At 52.8% G+C, this 20,938-nt stretch overlaps 2 protein-coding genes across 2 annotated transcripts in view; one reads left to right on the forward strand and one right to left on the reverse strand.

The window, feature by feature from the left end:
• The first annotated feature begins 2,492 nt into the window (after positions 1–2,492).
• TMEM37 (transmembrane protein 37) lies at positions 2,493–8,551 on the forward strand. The gene is made up of 2 exons (XM_069473612.1): positions 2,493–2,513; positions 7,210–8,551. The coding sequence occupies exons 1-2, from the start codon at positions 2,493–2,495 to the stop codon at positions 7,780–7,782; spliced, it is 594 nt and encodes a 197-aa protein (XP_069329713.1). The 3' UTR covers positions 7,783–8,551.
• Positions 8,552–10,078: 1,527 nt separating this feature from the next.
• The window catches only part of SCTR (secretin receptor), a 74,058-nt gene continuing 63,198 nt past the window's right edge, over positions 10,079–20,938 (reverse strand). Inside the window, exons 10-13 of the mRNA XM_069461296.1 lie at positions 18,673–18,764; positions 16,448–16,574; positions 11,577–11,618; positions 10,079–10,494 (exon numbers count right to left, since the gene is read on the reverse strand). Of these exons, the coding sequence (XP_069317397.1) occupies positions 10,345–10,494; positions 11,577–11,618; positions 16,448–16,574; positions 18,673–18,764 (411 nt within the window). The 3' untranslated portion in view covers positions 10,079–10,344. The remainder of the gene's footprint in view (positions 10,495–11,576; positions 11,619–16,447; positions 16,575–18,672; positions 18,765–20,938) is intronic.

A 20,938-nucleotide genomic window follows, 5' to 3' on the forward strand; every position in this document is an offset into this window, starting at 1 on the left:
CCAGAGGTGAGAGAGTGCTTGTTGACTGGCCAATAGATCTAGTGCTTGTTGATTTCACTGATCAGTACCTGTGTCCCTACCATTAGACTTGGAATTCTCTCAGAAACGTGGCTGAGTCTTCCTCATCAGACAAGAGTGGTCACAGGGGTGGGGTGCAGACCACTTCCTCCATTTCTTTATGCCATTCCTCTTTCCCTAACCCTAGCCAGGCTTAAGAGTTGGGGTCACGGAGGGACAGGTGTTGAATATGTCACAATTTGGAGAAAAGGTAGAGAAAGTCAAGGAATAGGAGGATCTGTGTTATCCCAGAGCCCACCTCCATACCCACACTGTTCCTGTTTTTAACATCTGGGGTCCCACCCTGTCATCCAACCCCCACCTCTGCCATGGCCACATCACACTAAAACTCCCTGCCTCTGGGACATTCGTCAGTCCCCTGGCCTTCATTTGCCTTTCTCACCAGGGGGTGGGAGTACACTAAGGGAGGGCACGCTGCCACTCCCTGCTCCACTCCAGCCCCCAAGACAGAGGAAATACCTAGCAGGGTCTGAGATCTTAGACTGTTAGCTCAAATTCCACCCAGACTCCGGCCCCATGTCCCTTGTCTTCTTATGAGCATAAGATGATCGGAACTAGAAAGTCACTTCCTCCTTATTATTCCTAAGTCATTTCTGCTTCTCCAGCTGTCTTGCTGACAAGACAGATTGCTCTAAATTCTACTGATTCAAGACTTTTCTATTCTTCCCAACAAAGCGTAACAGGCAACATATCCCCAAACATGCCCAACCACATACACAAAATCTTAAAAGGCACACGGTGGGTGCCAATTACCCAGCCTGACAGTTCTTCTCATTTTAATCCCCGGCACTCCCCTCCTGGTCAGGTGAAATGCTGCCACTCAGAATGTCCCTCCCACAGAGCGTTCTAGGGCTTAGTGTAAGGGACCCCCAACAGGGCCCGGTCCTTCTTTCCCACGTGAGCCCCTCCTCCGGAGCCTAGATCTGTGGCGGGGGTGCCTGGTTTCTGACACCCCTGATGGAGGTGGAGGCAGGTGGGGGGCATGGAGTGAAGCCCCGAGAGCAGAGAGGGCCAAGCTGGCTGGGCCTGGCCAGCTGCCCCTTGCCCGAGCTCAGCAGTTCTCCAAGGGGGTCCCAGACCAGCAGCAGCGACATCACCTGGGGCTTCACCCTCTCCCCAGACCTACTCAGTCAGACACTCTGGGGTGGGGCCCAGCAACCTGTGTCTTACAAACCTTCCAGGTGATTTCGATGTAGAATGGTGACAAGAACTCAGACCCACACTGGGCATGCCAGTTGAGTCCTGGTTGTCCAGTGAACTCTGAACGTGGGGGGCTGTGGGCAAAGCCCTCCTCCTGTACCTGGGCCCCCGTTTCTCCATTTGTCAAGCCCCAGGACTGGGTTAAAGGGTTTTACAAGGTCTTCCAGGCAGGGATGGAAGCCAGTGAACATCTAAGTGGGAGATGCATAGACAATTGTCACAGGGCTCTAGCAGGAAAGCAGAGGTAAGCCCAGTTGCTTTGAATGTCTTTGGGTAAAGTCACAGGAGAACTGCCTGCCCGCCCGAATGAGCCAGATAATTTACCCCATTTAGTTAGGGGTCTTGCTTTCCCTTAACAGGAAGCCTCCCTCCACCACCGTACACTTCCCCACAACTGAGGAAGGGGGAGGGGACGTGGTTAGCAGGAATGTGCTGTCCCTGGTCCCTCCTCCCACCTCTACCCTTTTTGGGTGGGGGCCTTTACGTGCTGCCTCCCTAAGAACTCAGGTCCCATCAAAGTGCAGAAAGAACAATTACAATTGTTGGCATATTTGCCTTTTTGGTAGTTCCTGAGGCGACCAGAAGGAAAGCGGGTTTTTACGACGTAAGCAGGATTATCCCCAAAAGGTTCCACTCCGTCCACGTTTACCAAGGGCCCCCGCAAGAGGCCGACCTTTCATGTATATTATCTCACGAACCGAGGCTCCGAGACGTTAAATAAGCAGCCCAAGGTCACACAGCGGGTGGCGAAGGTAGCGGCGCCCGGGCGCTGGCCTCCTCCCTCCGGACCTGCCGCCTCCCCTAGAGGCTCCACTCTACAAGCCGGGACTGGAACCGAATCCTCCGGCCCCTCCGTCGCCATCCCGGCCCTCGAGGAATCTGCGCCCCAGGCGAAGCGGCCCTCGGAGGTTCGGGAGCGACGTAGCGACTCCCGGTTCTCCTCCCTCGGACCCGGGGATCCCTCCCCCTGCGTGCCGGGTCCTCCCCTCGGCTCCCGGGGGCGCCTCCCGGCCGCTCTCGCTGACTCAGCGTTTCCCGAGCTGCGAGGGCGGCGGGGCCAGCGGAGCCCGCCCGGGTTAATTGCTCGGCGGTGCCTGCCCCCGCCCGGCCCCCGCCGCCCGCTCCGCCCCCGGGGAGACGTCGGAGTCGGTGGCCCGGCGGCTGCCGAGCGGCGGGAGGGAGCGAGGCGGCCGCGCGGCGAGCCCCAGCGCAGCATGACAGCCATCGCGGTGCAGGTAGCCCGGGGCGCTGCCCCACCGCGGGCGGGAGAGCAGGGAGGGTCGCTCCACTGCGCGCTCCAGCCCCGGCCTCGGGGTGCGAGCGCCCCGCGAGCCCGCCCCCCGTAGCAAACCTGCCGGGTCCCGAGCGAACCTGCCGCGCGGGACGCGACCCGGGGGACCGGCCCCCCAACGCCGTTCCTGCGGCGCGGACGCCCGCTGCGCCCTTGGCTCCCAAACTTCCCTGGGAAGGATTTTCCGCTTCTCTTTGGGGTCCCCAGCGAACTTTCGGTCAGGTCACCATAGGGGTCCCTCCTTTGTAAGAAATGAGGCGCGTGCGTCTGGGGTGTCGGGCGGGCAGAATCGACTTGCAAAGTGAGGCTTATGTAACAGGGGATGCGTCTCTTAGGACGTCCAAACTTTCTGGGAGCGGGGCTGCGTTTGGGGTGCTGGGCGTGGGGTGGACTCGCCGGGGCGCGGGACACCTTAGAGCAAAGATTGGTGACGGGAGGGCCGGCATCCCGAAGATTTGGTTTCTCCTTAGCATGGTGCCTGATGTTTCTGTTGGCTGAGAACCTACACGTTCCTACCCCCTCCGCTCCGGCCCGCCGCTCTCCGAAGGGAAGTCCGTGGGTGGCGGTGCCGCTGCCCGGCGGCGGCGGCGGGCGAGCTTCCTTTCGGCGCAGGCATCCACCAGCTCGCCGCCTCCCGTCCAGCCTCCGGACTGATTACGGAGCCGGTAGGCGGCCTGCAACTGCTCGGCATTCCCCGTGCCTCCGACCTCGGAGATCCTGCTTCGCCCATTTCATGGATGAGGTAGCTGAGACTCAGAAGTAACCTACCCACAGGCCACTGCTAAGTAACCGGGCGGCCAAGTCACAGAATCATTCAAACCCTGGACTTCCTGGCTCCTAATCCCCCTGGCCCCCTTCTGCCCTTCCCTGGTGGGAGAAACCCCACCCGCAGGCCAGCCCCCAAACCTCCTTTAGCCAGGACCCCTCCCATCGCGTGGGGCAGGGAGTGGGGAGCAGCGAGCTCCTCCTCTTTGTTCCGGGGCTTATCTTGAACGTGACCCGGCAGCCCCCTGGGACAGCCCGTCAGAAGGCTGGGACCACGTGTGGTCTCTCCCCTCAAGAGCTTACAGTCCATTTGCGGAGAGAGACTTGGAAACTAGGAATGGGAAGTGAGTGCATAAGTAAAAGTGCATAGGTAAGCTGTCGGCAGGATTAACTTCAGCAGGGGAGGAGGAGGAAGAAGAGGAGAAGGAGGAGGAGGACTGGTAGCAAGGTGAGGAGAACTCTGGGCTGGGGGAGGCCACAGGCTCCAGGGAGGGAGGTCGTGCCAGGGACTGTTCTAAGCACTTTAGGGGGATAACTCTGCACCCCCACAGCAACCATAACTTGCCAGAGGTCAGACACAGGTACAAAGCGAGAGCTGGGTCATGCAGGGAGCGGTGGGCCAGGCTGGGGCTGAAGGAACAGAGTCAGGCCTACTCACTAGAAGGCTGCTGGAGAAATTTCAGAATGCCGGCAATGGTGGTGGCGATGGCCTCACCTGGGCCCAGGCAGAGTGGGTGGTGAGGGGAGCCAGTATGGGAAACGTGTGGCAGACACAGGGAATGAGTAGGGAGGAACCCAGGGTGTCTACTTGGGGTGCTATTGGTTGAGGGGAGCAGGTGAGGGCCTGGGTTACAGAGGAGGACAAGACCATGGCATTGGTAGCCCAGAAGTGTCAAGCAACCTTGTTCTACGGGTCACTGGAAATCATTCAAGATTGCAGATGAAAAAGGGAAACACTTGCATTTTTTTTTTTTTTAGCAGAGGAAGTCAAGGCCCAGAGAGATTTAAGTGATTGCCCAAAGTCACCCAGCTGGGGGCCAGCAGGACAGGGGCAGGGCTGCCCTCTTCCCCTCTTTTCCACTGCCCACCTGCCCTCCAGCAGCTCATTCCAAGCCCTGAATTACTGAAAGCGGCTGGCAGAGGCACCCACAACATGGGGTGCGGTGACCAGTGGTTAGGAATGAAGGTTCCAATACGTGTTATTGATATTATTTATAGCCACACGCGTCTTTAATATACATGATCTCATCTAATCCTTGGGAGTTTTAGTGGTGGCCAGAGAGTTTGAATGAAGCCCTGCTTTGGGACGGGAGGGGAAAGAGATGAAATGAGGTCAGCTGTCTTTGCCTTCTGATCCCAACATGAGGTCTGAGGGCCTGGAGATTAAAGTCCAGTCTGTGTCCAGGACAGGTGGGGCTGAGGAAGGAACGGTATGTGCCTCTTTTCCAGACAGCCTGGTGTCTAGAGTTAAAAGGTTTCTGGGTGCTGTGGTCTTCTGACTTGTTCTCTGCATCTGGGGCTCTCCCCTCCTAGGACCATGTCAATCTCTAGGGACGTTGTAACCTTGCCAGGTGCTTTCCTAGCTACTGCTTTCCTGCAGGTGTCACCAACTTCATTTTATAGATGAGAAGGCAGGGGGCAAAGAGGTTAAGAAACTCCCCAAAGACAAACACCTCTAATGGTTCGTAGAGTAGACACAGAGGTTTTCAAAGGTTTTTTTTTTTTATTTGTTTCTTACCAATAGATCCTTTTTTTTTTTAAGCAAATCAGACTCTTGGACCCCTAGTGTCTCGAGCAGGTTGCAGGGATCTGTGGTGGCTGAAGTGAGGAAGGGGGCCCAGAGCCAGCCTGCTCAGCTTCCCCAGGCAGCCCTACTTCAGTGCCTGCAAGCCCCTCCTGGAAGCAAGGGGACACAGTTTGAGAGCCCCTATGCTTTAGCTGAATGGATTCCACCTCCTGCACATTATACAATTGTCTGGGCAGCTATAACAAGCATTGCTGTGATCTGGGTGAGTGATCTTGGGCAAGTCACCTGCCCTTGGCATAGTTTCCCTCTTTATGTACTCCCAACAGAGCTTCCTACTCTACCAGCCTCACAGGTTTGAGAATAAAATAGGATCCTCCTTAGAGGTGCCGAAAACAAACTGCATCTTTATTCCTGTATCCCTGGGGTTGAAATCAGCAGTAGCGCCTGCATCCATGGCATGTTTGCAGACAGGCTTGCTGGGCTCTGGCCACAGGAGTCTCCCAGGAGGAAGGCTTTGCTCTATGTCCCTCAGGGAGACATGTGGCCCAGACTTGCCTCTGGAAGACTCCATTGGCACATGGCTTGGGGTGCACCCTCCAAGGTCCTCATTTCTCCATTCTCTGGTTTCTTAGCAGTGACTGTCTGCTTTGCTTACCTCCCAAACTGGGATGTAGCCTGGCTACTTCTATACATGCTGTAAAGAGGATGATTTCATTTGTGACTGGGCAGGAGACGTGGTTTGAAGGGAGCTTCAGGTAGAAATGACAGTGGTTGTGAACTTGACCCGTCATTTATTCCACAGCTCTTCCTCAAGCACCCACTGAATGCCCAGGTCAAACACTGCCAGGTACTGGGGACACAGTGGTGGCCAAACACAGGGGCCCTGCCTTCCCGGAGAACGTAGTGTCTGCGTGAGACAGACAGCAATACGTAACTACAGACTGTGGTCAGAATGGTGAAGGGAATGACAGGTGCCTGACGCAGAATACCAGGAGGGACTTGCTCTGGGTTGGGTGGGCAGAAAAGACCCCGTTGCAGAGGAGACTTTAAGCTGAGACGTGAAGAATGGAGAAGAGGAGTCGTCCTGGAGGGGCAGAGGAAGCTGCAGAAGAGCCCTTTCAGGCCAAGGGGCCAGTAGGTCTGAGGGAAGAGAGTTCTAGGCATGGGAAGAGGGCTGCTGTGGCTGAGCGTGCCCAGGGGGAGTTCGCTGGGAGCTGAAGTTGGAGGTGGGGGGGTGGGGTGTGGATCATGCAGACTTGTGGGCTGTGTAAGGAATTTTACTCTTTGAAGTATTTTCTTTCTTTTGCTTTCTGGGTCAGGGGTTGGGATCGGTGCCCAGGTGGTGTCGCAGCACGGGGAGATGAGAAACTTCTCACTGGACACCTAGCCTGGCTTGCCAGGAGACTGAGGTGGGGTGCCCCGTCCCATGGCTGCACCAGAGACTGAGGGAGCCGCAGTGGCTTCCCCATACCTAGAAGCTGCCAGAGCAGTTTGGTTGGCAAGCTCTGGGAGGGGTGCAGGCTGTGCAAGTCTGCAGGGCAAGGTGCAAACATCACTTGAGGATGGACAGAAAGGAGGCAGTAACATGGAGTCCTGCACCGAAGTGGGGGGTGTGGGATCAGGTGCGTGGGGGTCCGGACAGAATGGCCATGTCCTGGGGAGGTGGAGGGGACCTTGTATTGATGCGCTTGGTACACCCTCCAGCCCTGCCGGGCAGGATTCTTGATTTACACACAAAGAAACCTAGGCCGGCTGCATGTCCAGGCAAGGCAGGTTTTCTGAATTCGGAACCGACTAGGATTTGCCAGTCTGTTGGATTTCTCACCCAGTATAAAGATCGTGAAAGGGAGAAAGGTCAGGGCACTCCTCGTGCCTGGTGAGTCCTGGACTGTAAACACGTAAGTCTAGGGTGGAGGACGGAGAACAGGTGGAGTGGGAAAGGGCTCCCCCGAGAAGGTGGGTCTGTGCTGCAGAAGCCATGAGGAAAGGGGGGCGTCCAGGCTTCACATGAGACCAGAGAGAAACTGAGAGAAACTGAGGCTGTGAGAGCTGGAAGACCTGTTCGGAGGTCTTCCTGGAGGGGCGGGAGGGCCCTCACTGACACGGTGCTTCCTGTGGTGTCTTCCAGGCCCAGAGGCTGTTGGGCCAAAGGAGGCCCCGCCGGTCCTTCTTTGAATCCTTCATCCGAACCCTCATCATCACGTGTGCCTCCCTGGCCGTGGTCCTGGCCTCCGTCTCCATCTGTGATGGGCACTGGCTCCTGGCCGGGGACCGCCTCTTCGGGCTGTGGCACTACTGCACCGCCACCAACCAGAGCGAGCCTCGCTGCCTCAGAGACCTGGGTCAGGCCCACGTGCCCGGGCTGGCCGTGGGCATGGGCCTGGCCCGCACCGTGAGCGCCTTGGCCGTGGTGGCTGCCATTTTTGGCCTGGAGCTCCTCATGGTGTCCCAGGTGTATGACGACATCCACTCACGGCGCAAGTGGGCCATGGGCTCCGTCCTCCTCCTGGTCTCTTTCGTCCTCTCCTGCGGGGGGCTCCTGGGTTTTGTGATCCTGCTCAGGAACCAGGTCACGCTCATCGGCTTCACCCTGATGTTCTGGTGCGAATTCACTGCCTCCTTTCTCTTCTTCCTGAACGCCATCAGTGGCCTTCACATCAACAGCATCACCCATCCCTGGCCACAACCAAGGAAATTTTAGGGCCCCCCCGAAACCCAGGGACATCAGGTTCTACAAGAAAGTGTGGTCAGGATAGGACTTTTCCAACATGTGGCCTCTGGTGGGCTGGAGTGGGACAATGACTTTGAAACTGCTGCTCCTTTGGGTGGTCGGCCGGAAATGGCCCAGGGGACTCTGCAGCTGGCCTGCAGGCCTGGAGGCCAGGAGGGTGCGTCTGTCACCGGCTGCACAGCCTCACCCAAGTTAGTAGGGTATTGATTATAGAAGAAGAAAAACATTTTTAAACTTTTCTTGAGTTTTCTTCCCTGGACTGGAATAGATTTGGAAGCAGCTTGAGTAGCTGGTGCCTGGGCTAGCTGCACAGGCCAGCCTGGTTCACGCCTGTTTTATTGATGCAGTGCTGGGATATGGGCTGTGGGATCCCGGGGGCGCCCAGGCTTGCTAAGAATGGATCATTCTTGCAGCTAAGGGTCCAATCAGTGCCTAGGACTTTCTTCCACCAGCCGAAAGGGCCTTCATGCATATGTCCCTGGCTTTAGCTTTGGCCATGTCAAGGACGCAGAGTTCAAGATTCCCTAAAAATATCTTGCACATAGTAGTTTTCAAACCATTTGACTTGGTTTGACCCCTGCCCTTTGTGGGAGCCTCACAACCCGTGGATAACCCTAGCTTCTAGCAGCTGGCTGTCCCCCTCTGGGGACTGGGGACTCCGCCTGTCAGAATCCTGCCTTAAGGTGGATTTCCTTTCTCCTTCGAGAAGAGTTCTCGAGCAAGCCCTCCCAGGAGCCCACCTGACTTCTGAATACACAGTCCTCCGCAAGGCCAGTGCGTGTGCGTGTTCTTCATTTGTAGGGGTCAGACAGCAGCCTCAGGGTACCATTTCCGATCCTGGAACACATTTCAAAGAGCACGTACCTAGACCCGCTGGACTCCCAGGGGGCGCGGGTTACAGCCAGCCATGGGTAATGATTAACAGCTGTCCTGGGAGGACACCTGGAGGTGACCGGGCTGGGGACCAGTGGAGATTTCCATCCTTGCCAGCAGCTCTGCATTTTTGTTCAAGTTGTTCCCTTTCCAGTCCCTTTTCTGCCCAGAAGTAGGTGAGATCTTTGCCCTCAGCCCATTTTGTTCTACACGGGCCCCTTCCATTCCCCCACCGGGTAAATTCTGGCTTTCCCTGCGTTCTAGCTCCCATGGATGCATGGGGTTTGGGGGCTCTTCTCTGCCCTTATCACTGCAGGTCCCCTTCCTGGGCTGGCCTGGGTGCCTATAGCTACCTCTAATGCGATTTTTAAAAATTGTTATTCCAGTTGTGCAGAGTCAGGAGGCGGTGTGGCATAGTATGTAAGCCGTGGACTCCAAGGCTGGGCAGAGTCGTGATCACCCCAGAAGGGTGTCTGTGGACTGCTCGGTTCTGCAGCGAGCAGAGCCCATTAACCCACAGGCCGCACCTTAGCCTGGGAAGTGGGAAGCTGGGGCAGTCTCTAAGGGGTGGAGGGGGTAAGGAGGGGAGGTGTGGAGGTGGGGAGCCAGGGCCCAGAGAGGGACACACTTGTCCAGGGTCACCCAAAGCCAGGACTAGAGCTGGCCCACCCACAAGCAAGATGCTTCTCCCTCCACACTGGGGGGAGTTGTCTCTGCTTTCCAGAACGCTACACCCTGAGCACTAGTAGGTTTTGTTTTGTAAAAGGGTTCAAATATTTAGTCCTCTTTCATCCTCACTTGGGGGCAGGGAGCCCAGGTACTCAGAGGAACTGAGAACCAGAGTGCAGGGTGAGACGAAAGTCCCTAAGAGCTTGGTGGGGCAGGAGACGGGCCTCTGTCCTTCCCTGCCTGGGAGCATGGGCATTTGAGATCAAAACTCCACCTCCTTGCTGAGTAGCTTGGGTGAGTATGGGGTCTTGGTGGACCTGTTTCTCATCTGTAAAATATGATCCCATCCCATTTTCTGCTGCACCTGCCTCCCAGGCTGAGGACAGCTATAAAAGACCAGGAAGAACAGGGGTGTGCCTCATACCATGTCAGGGATACTAAAAGGGGCTGGGGCCCTCAGCCTGCCCTGAGCTCCACTGCGACTTTATCAGATTAATTTAGCTCAGGTGAGAGCTACTATACAGGTGAGTTGCAGTGAGGGACAGAATTTGCCTGGGGCCAAGGGCTTTGATTTCTCACCTTGCCTGGGCTTCTAAGCTTGTCCCTAAAAAACTGCAGCTAGGGGACCAGGGAGGATCCCTCCTCCTGCAGGAAAGGGTTGTGAGTGAGCCAGAGCATATTCCCTCACCTTGTGTCAAGTCAAAAGGATGGACATAGACCAGACCTCGTCCCAGGTCCCATTTATTACCCTGCTGCCTTTGGGGACCCCCGAGCTGCTCTTCCCAGAAGAGCAAACAGACCAAGTTCCAGGCCCTATCCTGTGCCATGGTGCCCCAAGTCCCTTCTGTTCAGTTCTGAGGACTCCAAGGCCTGGGGGAGGGGCGTCGCCCGCACAGGGTGTCAGCTGGGAAGACGGGCTGTCCCGGATCAGCGTCCAGCCCTCTCAGGAGCCATGTTAGCCTCTGTCCATGGTGGCCCCACTCCATCCTCTCAGATGACACTGCCCCTGCAGGTGCTCTGGCTCTGCTCTGAGGTGCTGGCCTTGGTGCCATTGCTGAAGGAGGAGCTGAGGACCACGGGGCTCAGCGGGAACTCATTGAGGTGCCACTGCCGCCACTTCTTCTGAACCTCCAGCTGCACCTGCCCCAGAGACCAACCATCAGCCCAGAAGAGGACAGCCCTGTGCCCAGAGCCCCACACACTCCCCTGCGGCCTCTGCACAGGCCCTGCCACTCCTGCGCAGCTGTCCTGCTGTCCCTCACTTGCAGGCCACTTGACCATTTCCAGCCCCTCTGTCCAGTAGGGACACTCTACCCCGCGCACTGACACCTGGGATCTCATTACATTGTATCCCAACGAAAGGAGTTGTGGTTTGTTTCACAAACTGTAGAACTCGTACATCCAGATCTGTACCTGGGACAACTGGATACTCCTTCCCACAAAGGCACCCAAGCTCTGAACTTATCTGGGACCTAGGGAGTTGCTCTTGGAAATTTGTTCACAATCCCCAAATGGAACAGCCCAACCTTTGAGGCTAGGCTAGATAATGGGTGTTTGGGAAACATCAGAGGTCATGCCCATTCAAGTGTGGCAAACCAGATAGAGGGTCAACAGTCACAGAAAGGCTTTACTTGTGTGCAGTAGTGTAACTAATGTTGATTACACAGCTTGTCTGTGTGCCCGGAGCCTCGTGTTCTGACCCAAATGCTCCGTGCAAGGCCAGAGTCCCCAGAGTGGGTGTGCAGTCTCCTGAGGGGTCAACACTCATTGGTGGTCTCGGGGGACTGAACTGCAGACATTTCTTCCAAGTTGCCTGTTTCCCACATGGGAAGACTGAGGCCCAGAGAGGGGCAGTGACTGAGATCACCCGTCAAGCCAGCAGCAGGGCAGTAGAGCTGGGTTCTCACAGGGTGCCTGTACTTCCTGCGGTGTTTCCTGAACTTGCCCGTGGATAAGAGTCGCCCAGAATGCTTGTTAAAAAACATTTTCTCAGACCCCAGCCCAGGCCTACAGAATCCACTTTTGCCTACCAGGTGATTCTGCTACTCCCATTAAGTGAGCTCAGACTCCTACAAGAATGGCCAAGGACCTTGCCTTGAGGCCCGGGCCACCCTCTGCCCATTCCATCCACCTCCCTACTACCCTTCCCAGGTAGCTCCTTCTGAACCAGCATCCGGGGCTAGGGGCTGCCCCAGGCATCCAAGCAACCCAAGATCACTCACCTCCCCGTTGAGGAAGCAGTAGAGGACAGCCACCACCAGTCCCTGCGAGGGGAGCAGAGGCAGCAGGGGTTAGTGTAGGTGCTTCAGCACCCAGCTTGGACAGCTGGCCAACCTCCTCCCCAAACCCTTAATCACTAGCTCCAAGCTCACTTCCCTACCTCTCTTACCTCGAGGGAGCTTGGGCTACCTCCTGTGGGCCACCCACAGCACCCCTGGCAGTGCCTGCACACCCGGCTTACACTGAGCAACCCGGGTCCAAGGACAGGCTCCCTCTCATCTGTTGTCCCTGGTGGCCAGCATAGGCCCTCGAACACACGTGGTGTCGGGGGCTGCTACTCGGGCCAGTGGGGACAGGCAGCTCACCTGAGTTAGTAAGGTGAGCCCCTGGGGAAGCAAGGGGTGGTGGCACCGAAGTATGCCCACCCCAGCGGGAGAGGTGTGGTCCACCCAGGATGAGACCCTGGGCCCACCCAGTGTGGTCATGTTTTCAAGATAAGCTGGAAATCTGAAGCTGTTTAAACACGGACAACAAATTCAAATTGAAAAACTAATATGTGTTCAGAACAAACTAGGTACAGGACCCAGCCAGCCAGCAGTGGGGTCTGACCTCCCTGCTTAATGGACCGGTGGATGCATCTCCACGGCCAGGACTTTACGTTCCCTGGCATGGTGGAGTCTGTGCCTATTAGGACCCTCCATCCCTGGTATTTGGAGCTCCCTGTCTTCCTGATGGTGCCCCCAGGATCCTGGCATGGAGCTCTGCAGGGGAGGGGCTCCAGTCTGGGACGCCTGATTCGAGCCTAAGAGGCCTGCAGAACGCGCGGGAAGTGGTGTCTCTGCCGCATGTCCTCACTGCTCACCTCTCTCAGGGACGCACCCCGGGCCACCCTTCACTCTCTTACAGGACTACCCTCAAGGTCCCCCACAGAGGCCCGAGTGCCACAGCTCTGACCTTAGGTGGCCCAACCCCTCCTCCCTAGTCCCACCCAGGCCTGCCCATAGCTACTTACCACGTTGGAAAGGACCCTAAGAGGCGATGAACCAATCCTATGGATTAAGTCTATGGTGGGCTCAATATGTATGACTGCTCAGGGATATTGGCATTTTAACAAGATTAGTGACGAAACTAGAAGGGTTTGCTTAGAATCTCAGGCATCAATGATTGCTACGTAGAATGAGGACTACTGAGGGGCAGGAACGCTTACTCAGGGCAGTGGTTTCCAGACTTTGCTCACATTAGGATCACGTGGGAGCTTTTGCCCAGGTCGCACTCCCCAAATACTAATGTTTGGGGGCGAGAGCACCAGCAGCTTTTAAAGATCCCCAGATGGTTCCACCATCTGGGAGCCACTGTCAGAGGGGGAACGGGAAGCACTTCAAGGCAGGCTTTGAAATACAGCAAATCTGGACAAGGATCACAGGTTGGCCCAAGTAACTGTAGGATTCTGGGCTCCAGGGGTTTCATTTAATCCTCAACAAAGCCCTTATTGGGAGGTGGGAGGATCCCCACTTTACAGGTGAGGGAACTGAGTCACAGAGGGGTTTAGCATGACTGGAGCTCTGTGTTCTTGGCTCAGAGCCAGCAGCATGCCTAGGTCTCACCTGCCCTGGGGTCCAAGGGTGCACTGTCACTGCTCGGAGGGGGGAGTTAGCTGTGCTCCAAGTGTATACAGGTCTGGCCTCACACAAGCCAGCAAGCTTACTAAATTCTAGTTATTTTATGATCATTAAGAATGAGGACTGAAGAATATATATACATACATATATATATATATATATATTTTTTTTTTTTAGAGACTGCATCTCCCTATGTTGCCCAGGCTGGTCTTGAACTCTTGGGCTCCAGCAATCCTCCTGCCTCAGCCTCCCAAGTAGCTGGGACTACAGGCACAGGGATGCCACCATGCCCAGCTCTAGAAAAGTTTTTTTATAGAGACAGGGTCTCACACTGTTGCCCCAGCTAGAGTGCAGTGGCGTCATCATAGCTCACTGCAACCTCAGACTCCTGGGCTCAAGTGATCTTCCTGCCTCAGCCCCCCAAGTAGCTGGGACTGTAGGCATGAGCCACCACGCCCGGCTAATTTTTTTTTTTTTTTTTTTTTGCAGAAATGGGGTCTCACGGTTGCCCAGGCTGGTTTCCATCTCCTGGCCTCAAGCCTGGCCATGAATATTTCTTAATGTCATTAAAACTCTTCAGAGCCGGCTGTACTAAAAGCGTGACAGTGTTAATGGTATTGTAGCTGTGTGTGTTCTTCTTTAAGTCCCTGTCTTTTAAAAATTCATACTAAAATGTTTACAGATGGAATAATGTGATACATGGGTAGGGACAGAGATAAAACAAGACAGGCTGTGAGTGGACATTGCTGAAGCCAGGGAGGGTATAGGACTTCAATATCTTATTCTCTTCACTTCTGTATGTCAAAGAAATGTTCCTATGTGACTATGTGCACACATGTGTGTTTTATTTATATGTGTGTATATATACATAAGAACGTATACATACAGATGTATGTATAAAGTTTTAAAGATACTTTTTCTTCAGAAACTTTCCTGCAGGGACATTAAGAAAATGCTTTTGGTTTTTGCTTGACAAAGATTTTCCCAGGGAGGTGGTTCACAGCCCCACCCACATGCCCTAACTCTGGGGCACAGGAAGTCCCCATCCATGGCAAGGCAGACCTGGTCTCCCAGCTCTCAGCATGGTCCCTTTTCTGAGCCTGGTCAAGTGCTTTCACCTGACTGGACCTCAAACCCCCACCTGCTAAATGGGCCATTGTGAGCCCGGCCTCGCTGGAGGTTCCAAGGGGTGGTGAAAGCTCCCTGGCTGTCTGGCCCAGTGGAAAAGAATCATGGATTAGGTGAGAGGCTGGGTTCTCTGGAGGTCTGGGTTGCTGGCAGTGGGTGCTGGGACACCCTGGGGTGGGGTCTGAAGGTGGGTAGGGCAAGAACTGGTTCTGCTCAATGATGTATTCCCATGCGTCCTTCCTGGAACCTGGAAGAGGACCCTGCCCTGAACAGAGCTCCAGGGATGAGGGCAGCATCCTGGGGCCAAGGCCTCCCCAGTGAAGGCTCTGCTGGACAATACTATTCTACTGTGGAAACATTGTTGAGGATGGGCCAACTTCTTTAGGAAAACCCAGTGGAAGAAGTTTCTATCAGGCCCTAGAGTCCATAATCATGGGGCTTCTTAGTTTATCCTCATCTTATAGATACCATAAATCTTGAAACAGATTGTTTCTGTCTTTGCTTTGGCTACTGGGAAGCTCCAAACCAAACTTATGACCCAGCTCTCCCACCTTTATAGGACTTTATCAAATTTGTTTGTGTGTATGAACTCAATCATTCTTTTTTCTTTTTTAGAGACAGGATCTCACTCTGTTGCTGGGGCTAGAGTGTAGTGGTGTCATCATAGCTCACTGAAGCCTCCAACTCCTGGGCTCTAGTGTTCCTCCTGCCTCAGCCTCCTGAGTAGCTAAGACTACGGGCGTGCACCACCATGCCCAGCAATATTTTTTTATTTTTTGTAGAGACAGGGTCTCACTCTTGCTCAGGTTGGTTGCAGACTCCTGGCCTCAAGCAAGCCACCCAAGTTGGCCTCCCAAAGTGCTAGGATTACAGGTGTGAGCAAACCGTGCTCGGCCTCATATATTCTTTTTTTCTTCACTGATCCTTCATCTACTTATTTTTATCTTCTGTATGTTTTTCCTGAAAGCGACATCACATTATTTTTGGAAGGAAATAGCCTTGAGTAGATAAACAAATGACACTGTGAAGTTTGGGATTTATGTTAACGCTCCCTCTGTGCAAATACATTTACTTTTATTTTTAACCTCACAACATCCTGTTGCATAAGTAGGTAGATGATTTTCCACCTCTCTCTCTTTATTTTTTAAGTCATGTTTTAGTTTTAATAACTTGTGTTATTAATAATTATTATTAATTTCTGTATGCACATGGTTTTAAAGAGTCAAATGATTTTTGTTACAAAACCCAGCAGCCTCCTGTCACCCCTGCCCCCATTTCCTGTTCCTCAGAGGCAACTACTGCTTGAAACTCTCTTAACTGATTCTAAATAATGTGCTGATGTTGCTACTTCTGGATTTTTTTGGTTTGGGGCATTTTCCACGGACTTCCCAGTATGAAGACGTAGCATATTGTTGTCTTTCTAACCTCCCCCATGGCTTATCTTCCTGCTTGATCTAGTGATGATGCAGCTGTCGGAACTGACGTTACGCTGACTATGGATATGCTGTTGAGATCTGTGTAATACAGTGTACTGGGGTTACGTTTCCTTTTTGTTCTCCCTGGAGTCAATCCCTCATCTCTCAGTTGTTTTGTTTTGTTGAGATAGAGTCTCACTCTGTTGCCCAGGCTGGAGTGCAGTGGCATCATCATAGCTCACTGCAACCTCAAACTCCTGGGCTCAAGCGATACTCCTGCCTCAACTCCCAAGTAGCTGGGACCACAGGCTCATGCCAACACACCTGGCTAATTTTTTTTTTCTCTTCTCTTTCTCTTCTATTTTTGGTAAGACGGTGTCTCGCTCTTGCTCAGGCTGGTCTTGAACTCCTGAGATCAAGCGATCCTCCCACCTCGGCCTCCCAGAGTGCTAGGATTATAGGCGTGAGCGACCACGCCTGGCAGTCTCTGTTTTACCTCCCACCTCTGTGCAACTCGTGGGGTCATGGGTCCCACGGCACAGTCAGGTCCTAGCCCACCTTCCCCTGGGTCCCTGCCAAATGAGGCAGCCCCCTTCCTGAGTCTGCTGGACTTCAGGAGGACCTGCTTTGCTGTCTGGCTGGCCTCCACTTCTGTCTGAGGCCAGAGAGAACTCCTCTTTTCAGCTCGCAGTCACAGCCCCTAACACTTACCTGGAATGAGCCAAGGGCCAATTCAAAAAACAGCTGGATCTCCATGGCGTCCTCTGGGGAGAAGGCGAAGACGATGTAGTGGATGCCAAAGAGGGGGATCAGCAGGAGGGTGGACTTGGCCAGCCGCCTGGGGACAGAGACTGCACTGCCGCCTCCTGCTCAGCCGCCCTCCTGCCCGCTCCCCTCCCCACAGCCACACAGCTTTGCCACTCCCCGGCTCCAACAGATTGTTGAGGCTTGGCAACAGGGTCCCCAAAGGTTTCTGTTTTTACTTTTTATTTTGGAAAATTCCTAACTCTCACGCACCCATCTCCCAGATACAACACTTATCAACTCATGGCCAATCCCAGAACTTTCTGATTATATATCTCTATCAGTGAAAAAAAAAAAAAATCAGCACCCACCTGAATAACTTTATTTAGGTGAACCTCCCTACTGCCACTCTGTGTCTAACACCATCTGAGCAAAGCTGCCTTTCCTGTTTGTTAGATAGTAGATATCTATAAGGAGAAGGTCTTGTGTTTTTTCCCCAGATTAGGGTTGCCAAATTTAGCAAATGAAAAGCATAGGATGCCCAGTTAAATTTGAGTTTAAGATAAACAATGGAAACTTCTGCGGAGTATAAGCACAAGGAAAACTATTTGTTGTTTATCCAAATGTCAGTGTAACTGGGCATCCTGTGTTTCATTTGGCAACTACATCCCGGACCCCTAGCTCCACCCAATGTTGGAGCCTGTGTCTGGAGAGATGTGGAAGGAAATCTGTCGCCACGTAATCTGGGCCACTGCCAGGCTCTCGGATTCAAAACACCGTGGGAAAAGCAGCTATTGGACACTTATTTGTCTTTAGCATTTGTTATGGGCTGAATTGTGCCCCGCCCCCCCTTAACCCCCAGTATCTCAGAACGTGACTGGATTTGGAGGTAGGGTCTTTAAGGAGGTGACTAAATAAAATGAGGCCTTTAGGGTGGGCTCTGTGAACTAAAACAAAATCTTAAGGCTTCCCCCCTGCCCTCTCCTGGCCTAGGGGATATCCTAAAACTGAATTGCCTGCCAGGAGGAGGGAGGTCAGACACGCCTCATCATGCCCCCTCCCTTATTGGAGACATCCTTTGTGACTCACTGACAGGCCTAAGGCTATGCAAGACAAACCTGCAGGTCCTCAATTTACACAACAAATATATGTCTGGTGGCTTGTCTCTGATTAGCCGACTTCCTTATCTTAAAACATTCCAAGCCTTTAGACAAAAGCTTCATGTCTTTAACCAATTATAAGTCAAAGAGTCTTTAAACCCACCTGTAACCTGTAAGGCCCCCACTTTGAGTTGGCCCACCTTTTTGGGCCAAACTGATGGACGCCTTCCATGTATTGCATGTATTGATTTATGACTTTACCCGTAACTGCTGTCTCCCTGAAATGTATAAAACCAAACTGTAACCCAACCACAGCGAGTCTGCTTGCTCAAGGCTTCTTGGGCGTGGCTTCGGGCCACAGTCCTCAAATTTGGCTCAGAATAAATCTCTTTATTTTACAGAGTTTGGCTACTTTTCCATTGACAGGTCTAATCTAATCAACTGTTGTCATTATATGAAGAGGAAATTTGGACACACAGAGAGGCACCAGGGACGCCCATACATAGAGAAAAGGCCACAGGAGGACACAGTAAGAAGGGGACCATCTGCAAGGCCCAGGAGAGAGGCCTCAGAAGACACCAAACCTGTCGACACCTTTGTCTTGGGCTTCTGGCCTCCAGAACTGTGAGAAAAATGCCTATTGTTTAAGCCACCCAGTCTGCAGCATTTGTTATGGCAGCCCTAGCAAACTGGCACATCTCTCCTTAACATCTTAAAGGTTTTAAATATTTTTGGATCACAGATCTCCTTAAAAAGCTAAGGTCATTCTCCCCCCAAAAATACACATATAGTACCTACGCATCGTCTGAATTTGGGTCCCTGAAGCCCATCCTCAGATTCCCTAGCCTTGCCCCCAGGGTAAGATCTCTGCTTCCAGGCTTCCTGCCTGGGAGTTCTTAATTTCCCCCCTCACGTAGTGTCTTAGGCTTCACAATCAGACCCATTCCCCCAACCTGCCCCCATTTTCTTGGAACTGGGTCCACGGCTTTTCTTTTTCCTCCATCTCCAACAGCTAGCACCAGTTGAGTAAACAGTAGGTGCTCAGTAAATGCTTGTTGCCTGAGCATGCCTAGGTCTTTGGGCTCCACTTACTTATAATGGTTCACTTCATTTCCTCTTGTTTCTTGGGTTCTAAGTTTTCTCATCAGAATTCTTAGAATGTTTATAAAAAGGATGAAATTAATCTGCAAAACACAAGGCAGAGGAGGGGCTGAAGATGTCTTGCCTTCCCAGCCATCTATCCTGGCCCTGTCCCCTGGACCTGAGAGTAGAGAAGTCATTGCAGACACCACAGCCAGGATGGCACATCACTGCTGCCCACCTGTGCCCCCCGGAGTCCTGGTGAAACAAACTGCCCGGAGTCCACACTCCCTCCCACCCCTGGGCACTCTCGGGTCTGCTCAGTGGCGGGGCAGATCACTCAGACTTGCAGACTGTTGCAATTCCCTGGGGGATCTTGTTAAAATGCAGGTCTGGGGAGGGTGTGAGAGGCTGAGATTCTATTTTCTGTTTTGTTTCGGTTTTGAGACAGGGTCTAGCTCTGTTGCCCAGGCTAGAGTGTTGGGGTGTCATCACAGCTCACTGCAACCTCAAACTCCTGGGCCTTCTGCCTCAGCCTCCCAAGCAGCTGGGACTACAGGCGTGTGCCACAACGCTGGCTAATTTTTCTATTTTTAGTAGAGACGGGGTCTCACTGTTGCTCAGGTTGGTCTTGAATTCCTGAGCTCAAGCGATCCTCCCACCTCGGCCTCCCAAAGTACTGGGATTACAGGCATGAGCCACTGCACCGGGCCAGACTCTGCATTTCTAACAAGTTCCCAGGTAATGCCAGAGCTGATCAGCTTTGCAACAGTGGTTCTCAGAGTTTCAGGTACAGATTGCTGAGCGCCTACAGGTTATGGCTCAGTAAGTCTGGAGTGGGGGGCCAAGAATTGGCATTTTTAACAAGCTCCCAGGTGAGGCTAACACTGCTGGTCTAGGGACCAGTTTGTAGCTCAATCCCCAGCTCTAGGAAGCCACCCTTGATGACCCGCCTCTCCGGATTCATTGCATTTCTTGTGTGAGAGCAATTAACACATTGACTGCCACACTAGAAAAATAATTTTTTTTCCTTGGGGCCATGGTGTTTTATTACAAAAATAGAGTAAAAAATTCAAAAACAAAACGATCCTTTCTAAGTTAATGAAAAATTTGTTATTTTTTATCGTTTTCTGTGTATGAGTTATATACAACTTGAAAATTAGTTCTCACGCCTCCCAAGGTGAAGAGACGTGTGAGTTACATATGCTTCATGAGGCCTCAGGCTCAAAACTAGCGTGAGTTAAATACAACTCACGTGGCAGTTAATCTGTTAAAATATCTTAAAGGGACCAAATACATGCATCTGTCAAATACGTGTGTGCCCACTTATCTGCCAATTCAATCATAACTTCCTGAGGACAGGAATGCAGTCTTTTTATTTCTTTTGTTGTCCCCTCCCCCCAACCCCAGCAACGTTATGAAGTTGCCCACACGGCAGCATCTCTCCTCCCTCTCACCCGCCTGCTCCAGTACCGTTTTACAGAAGCAGGGATCAATGCGATCACCCAGCCCGCACCCTCATTGTTCCTGGGTTGCCTGGGGCCGGGAGCGCTGGCCAAAAGACACAGGACTAGCACCGTCTAGGACTCTTGGCCCAGCAGGCTTCTTGGGAAACCCTGCTTCTCAGCAACTTTTGTACTCGTCTTGCTCTGACCTGCCTATACATGGTGTCAACTGAGCACAACTTAATTTAATTTAGTTTGCTTTAGAGTTGTATTTAATAGCGAGCACTTGAAGGCAAAAGAAAAAAAATCTTTAAGATCCGAAGAAAGAGCCTATTTTTAAACAGTGGAATTCCAGGCCCCATGACAGGTTGGTGGGGAGATATTTTGCATCAGGAGTGCCCACCCAACATCCTTAATCGCTAGGTAGACCACAGTCCTCTGAAACCAGCCCCGAACACTGGGGCTGGGCGACCCCCGTCCGGGGCTCTCCCAGGCTGGGTTGTCCAAGTCCCAGAATAACAGCAGGGCTGGCTTAATTAACTAATGAGGAAATAGCTTCCTGCAGGAATATGATGCAGCCATAGCAAATCAGTTCCTCAAATAATTTCAAATGACATGGGAAAGCTCACATCTATTGCTAAGTGGAAAAAAAAAAATCCCAACTCTAATACAAAACTATATTAAGCATTTTGAAAAAGAAAAGTATGTATGCTCAAAGAAAAATATAGGAAGGAAAAGCACAACATGCTCATAACGTGTATCTAAGTGGTAGAGCAATGAGTGATTTTATTGTCTTTTTAAAAATATATTTTGTATTTTGCAATTTTTTGGTG

The sequence above is a fragment of the Eulemur rufifrons genome, chromosome 1 (assembly GCF_041146395.1).
Source record: "Eulemur rufifrons isolate Redbay chromosome 1, OSU_ERuf_1, whole genome shotgun sequence".
NCBI lineage: Eukaryota > Metazoa > Chordata > Mammalia > Primates > Lemuridae > Eulemur > Eulemur rufifrons.

Bases quoted from the DNA above. Each gene is read 5' to 3' on its own strand.
- TMEM37 (XM_069473612.1), top strand. From the start codon at position 2,493: ATGACAGCCATCGCGGTGCAG. The intron at 2,514-7,209 runs GTAGCCCGGGGC...GGTGTCTTCCAG, and splicing joins TGACAGCCATCGCGGTGCAG to GCCCAGAGGCTGTTGGGCCA.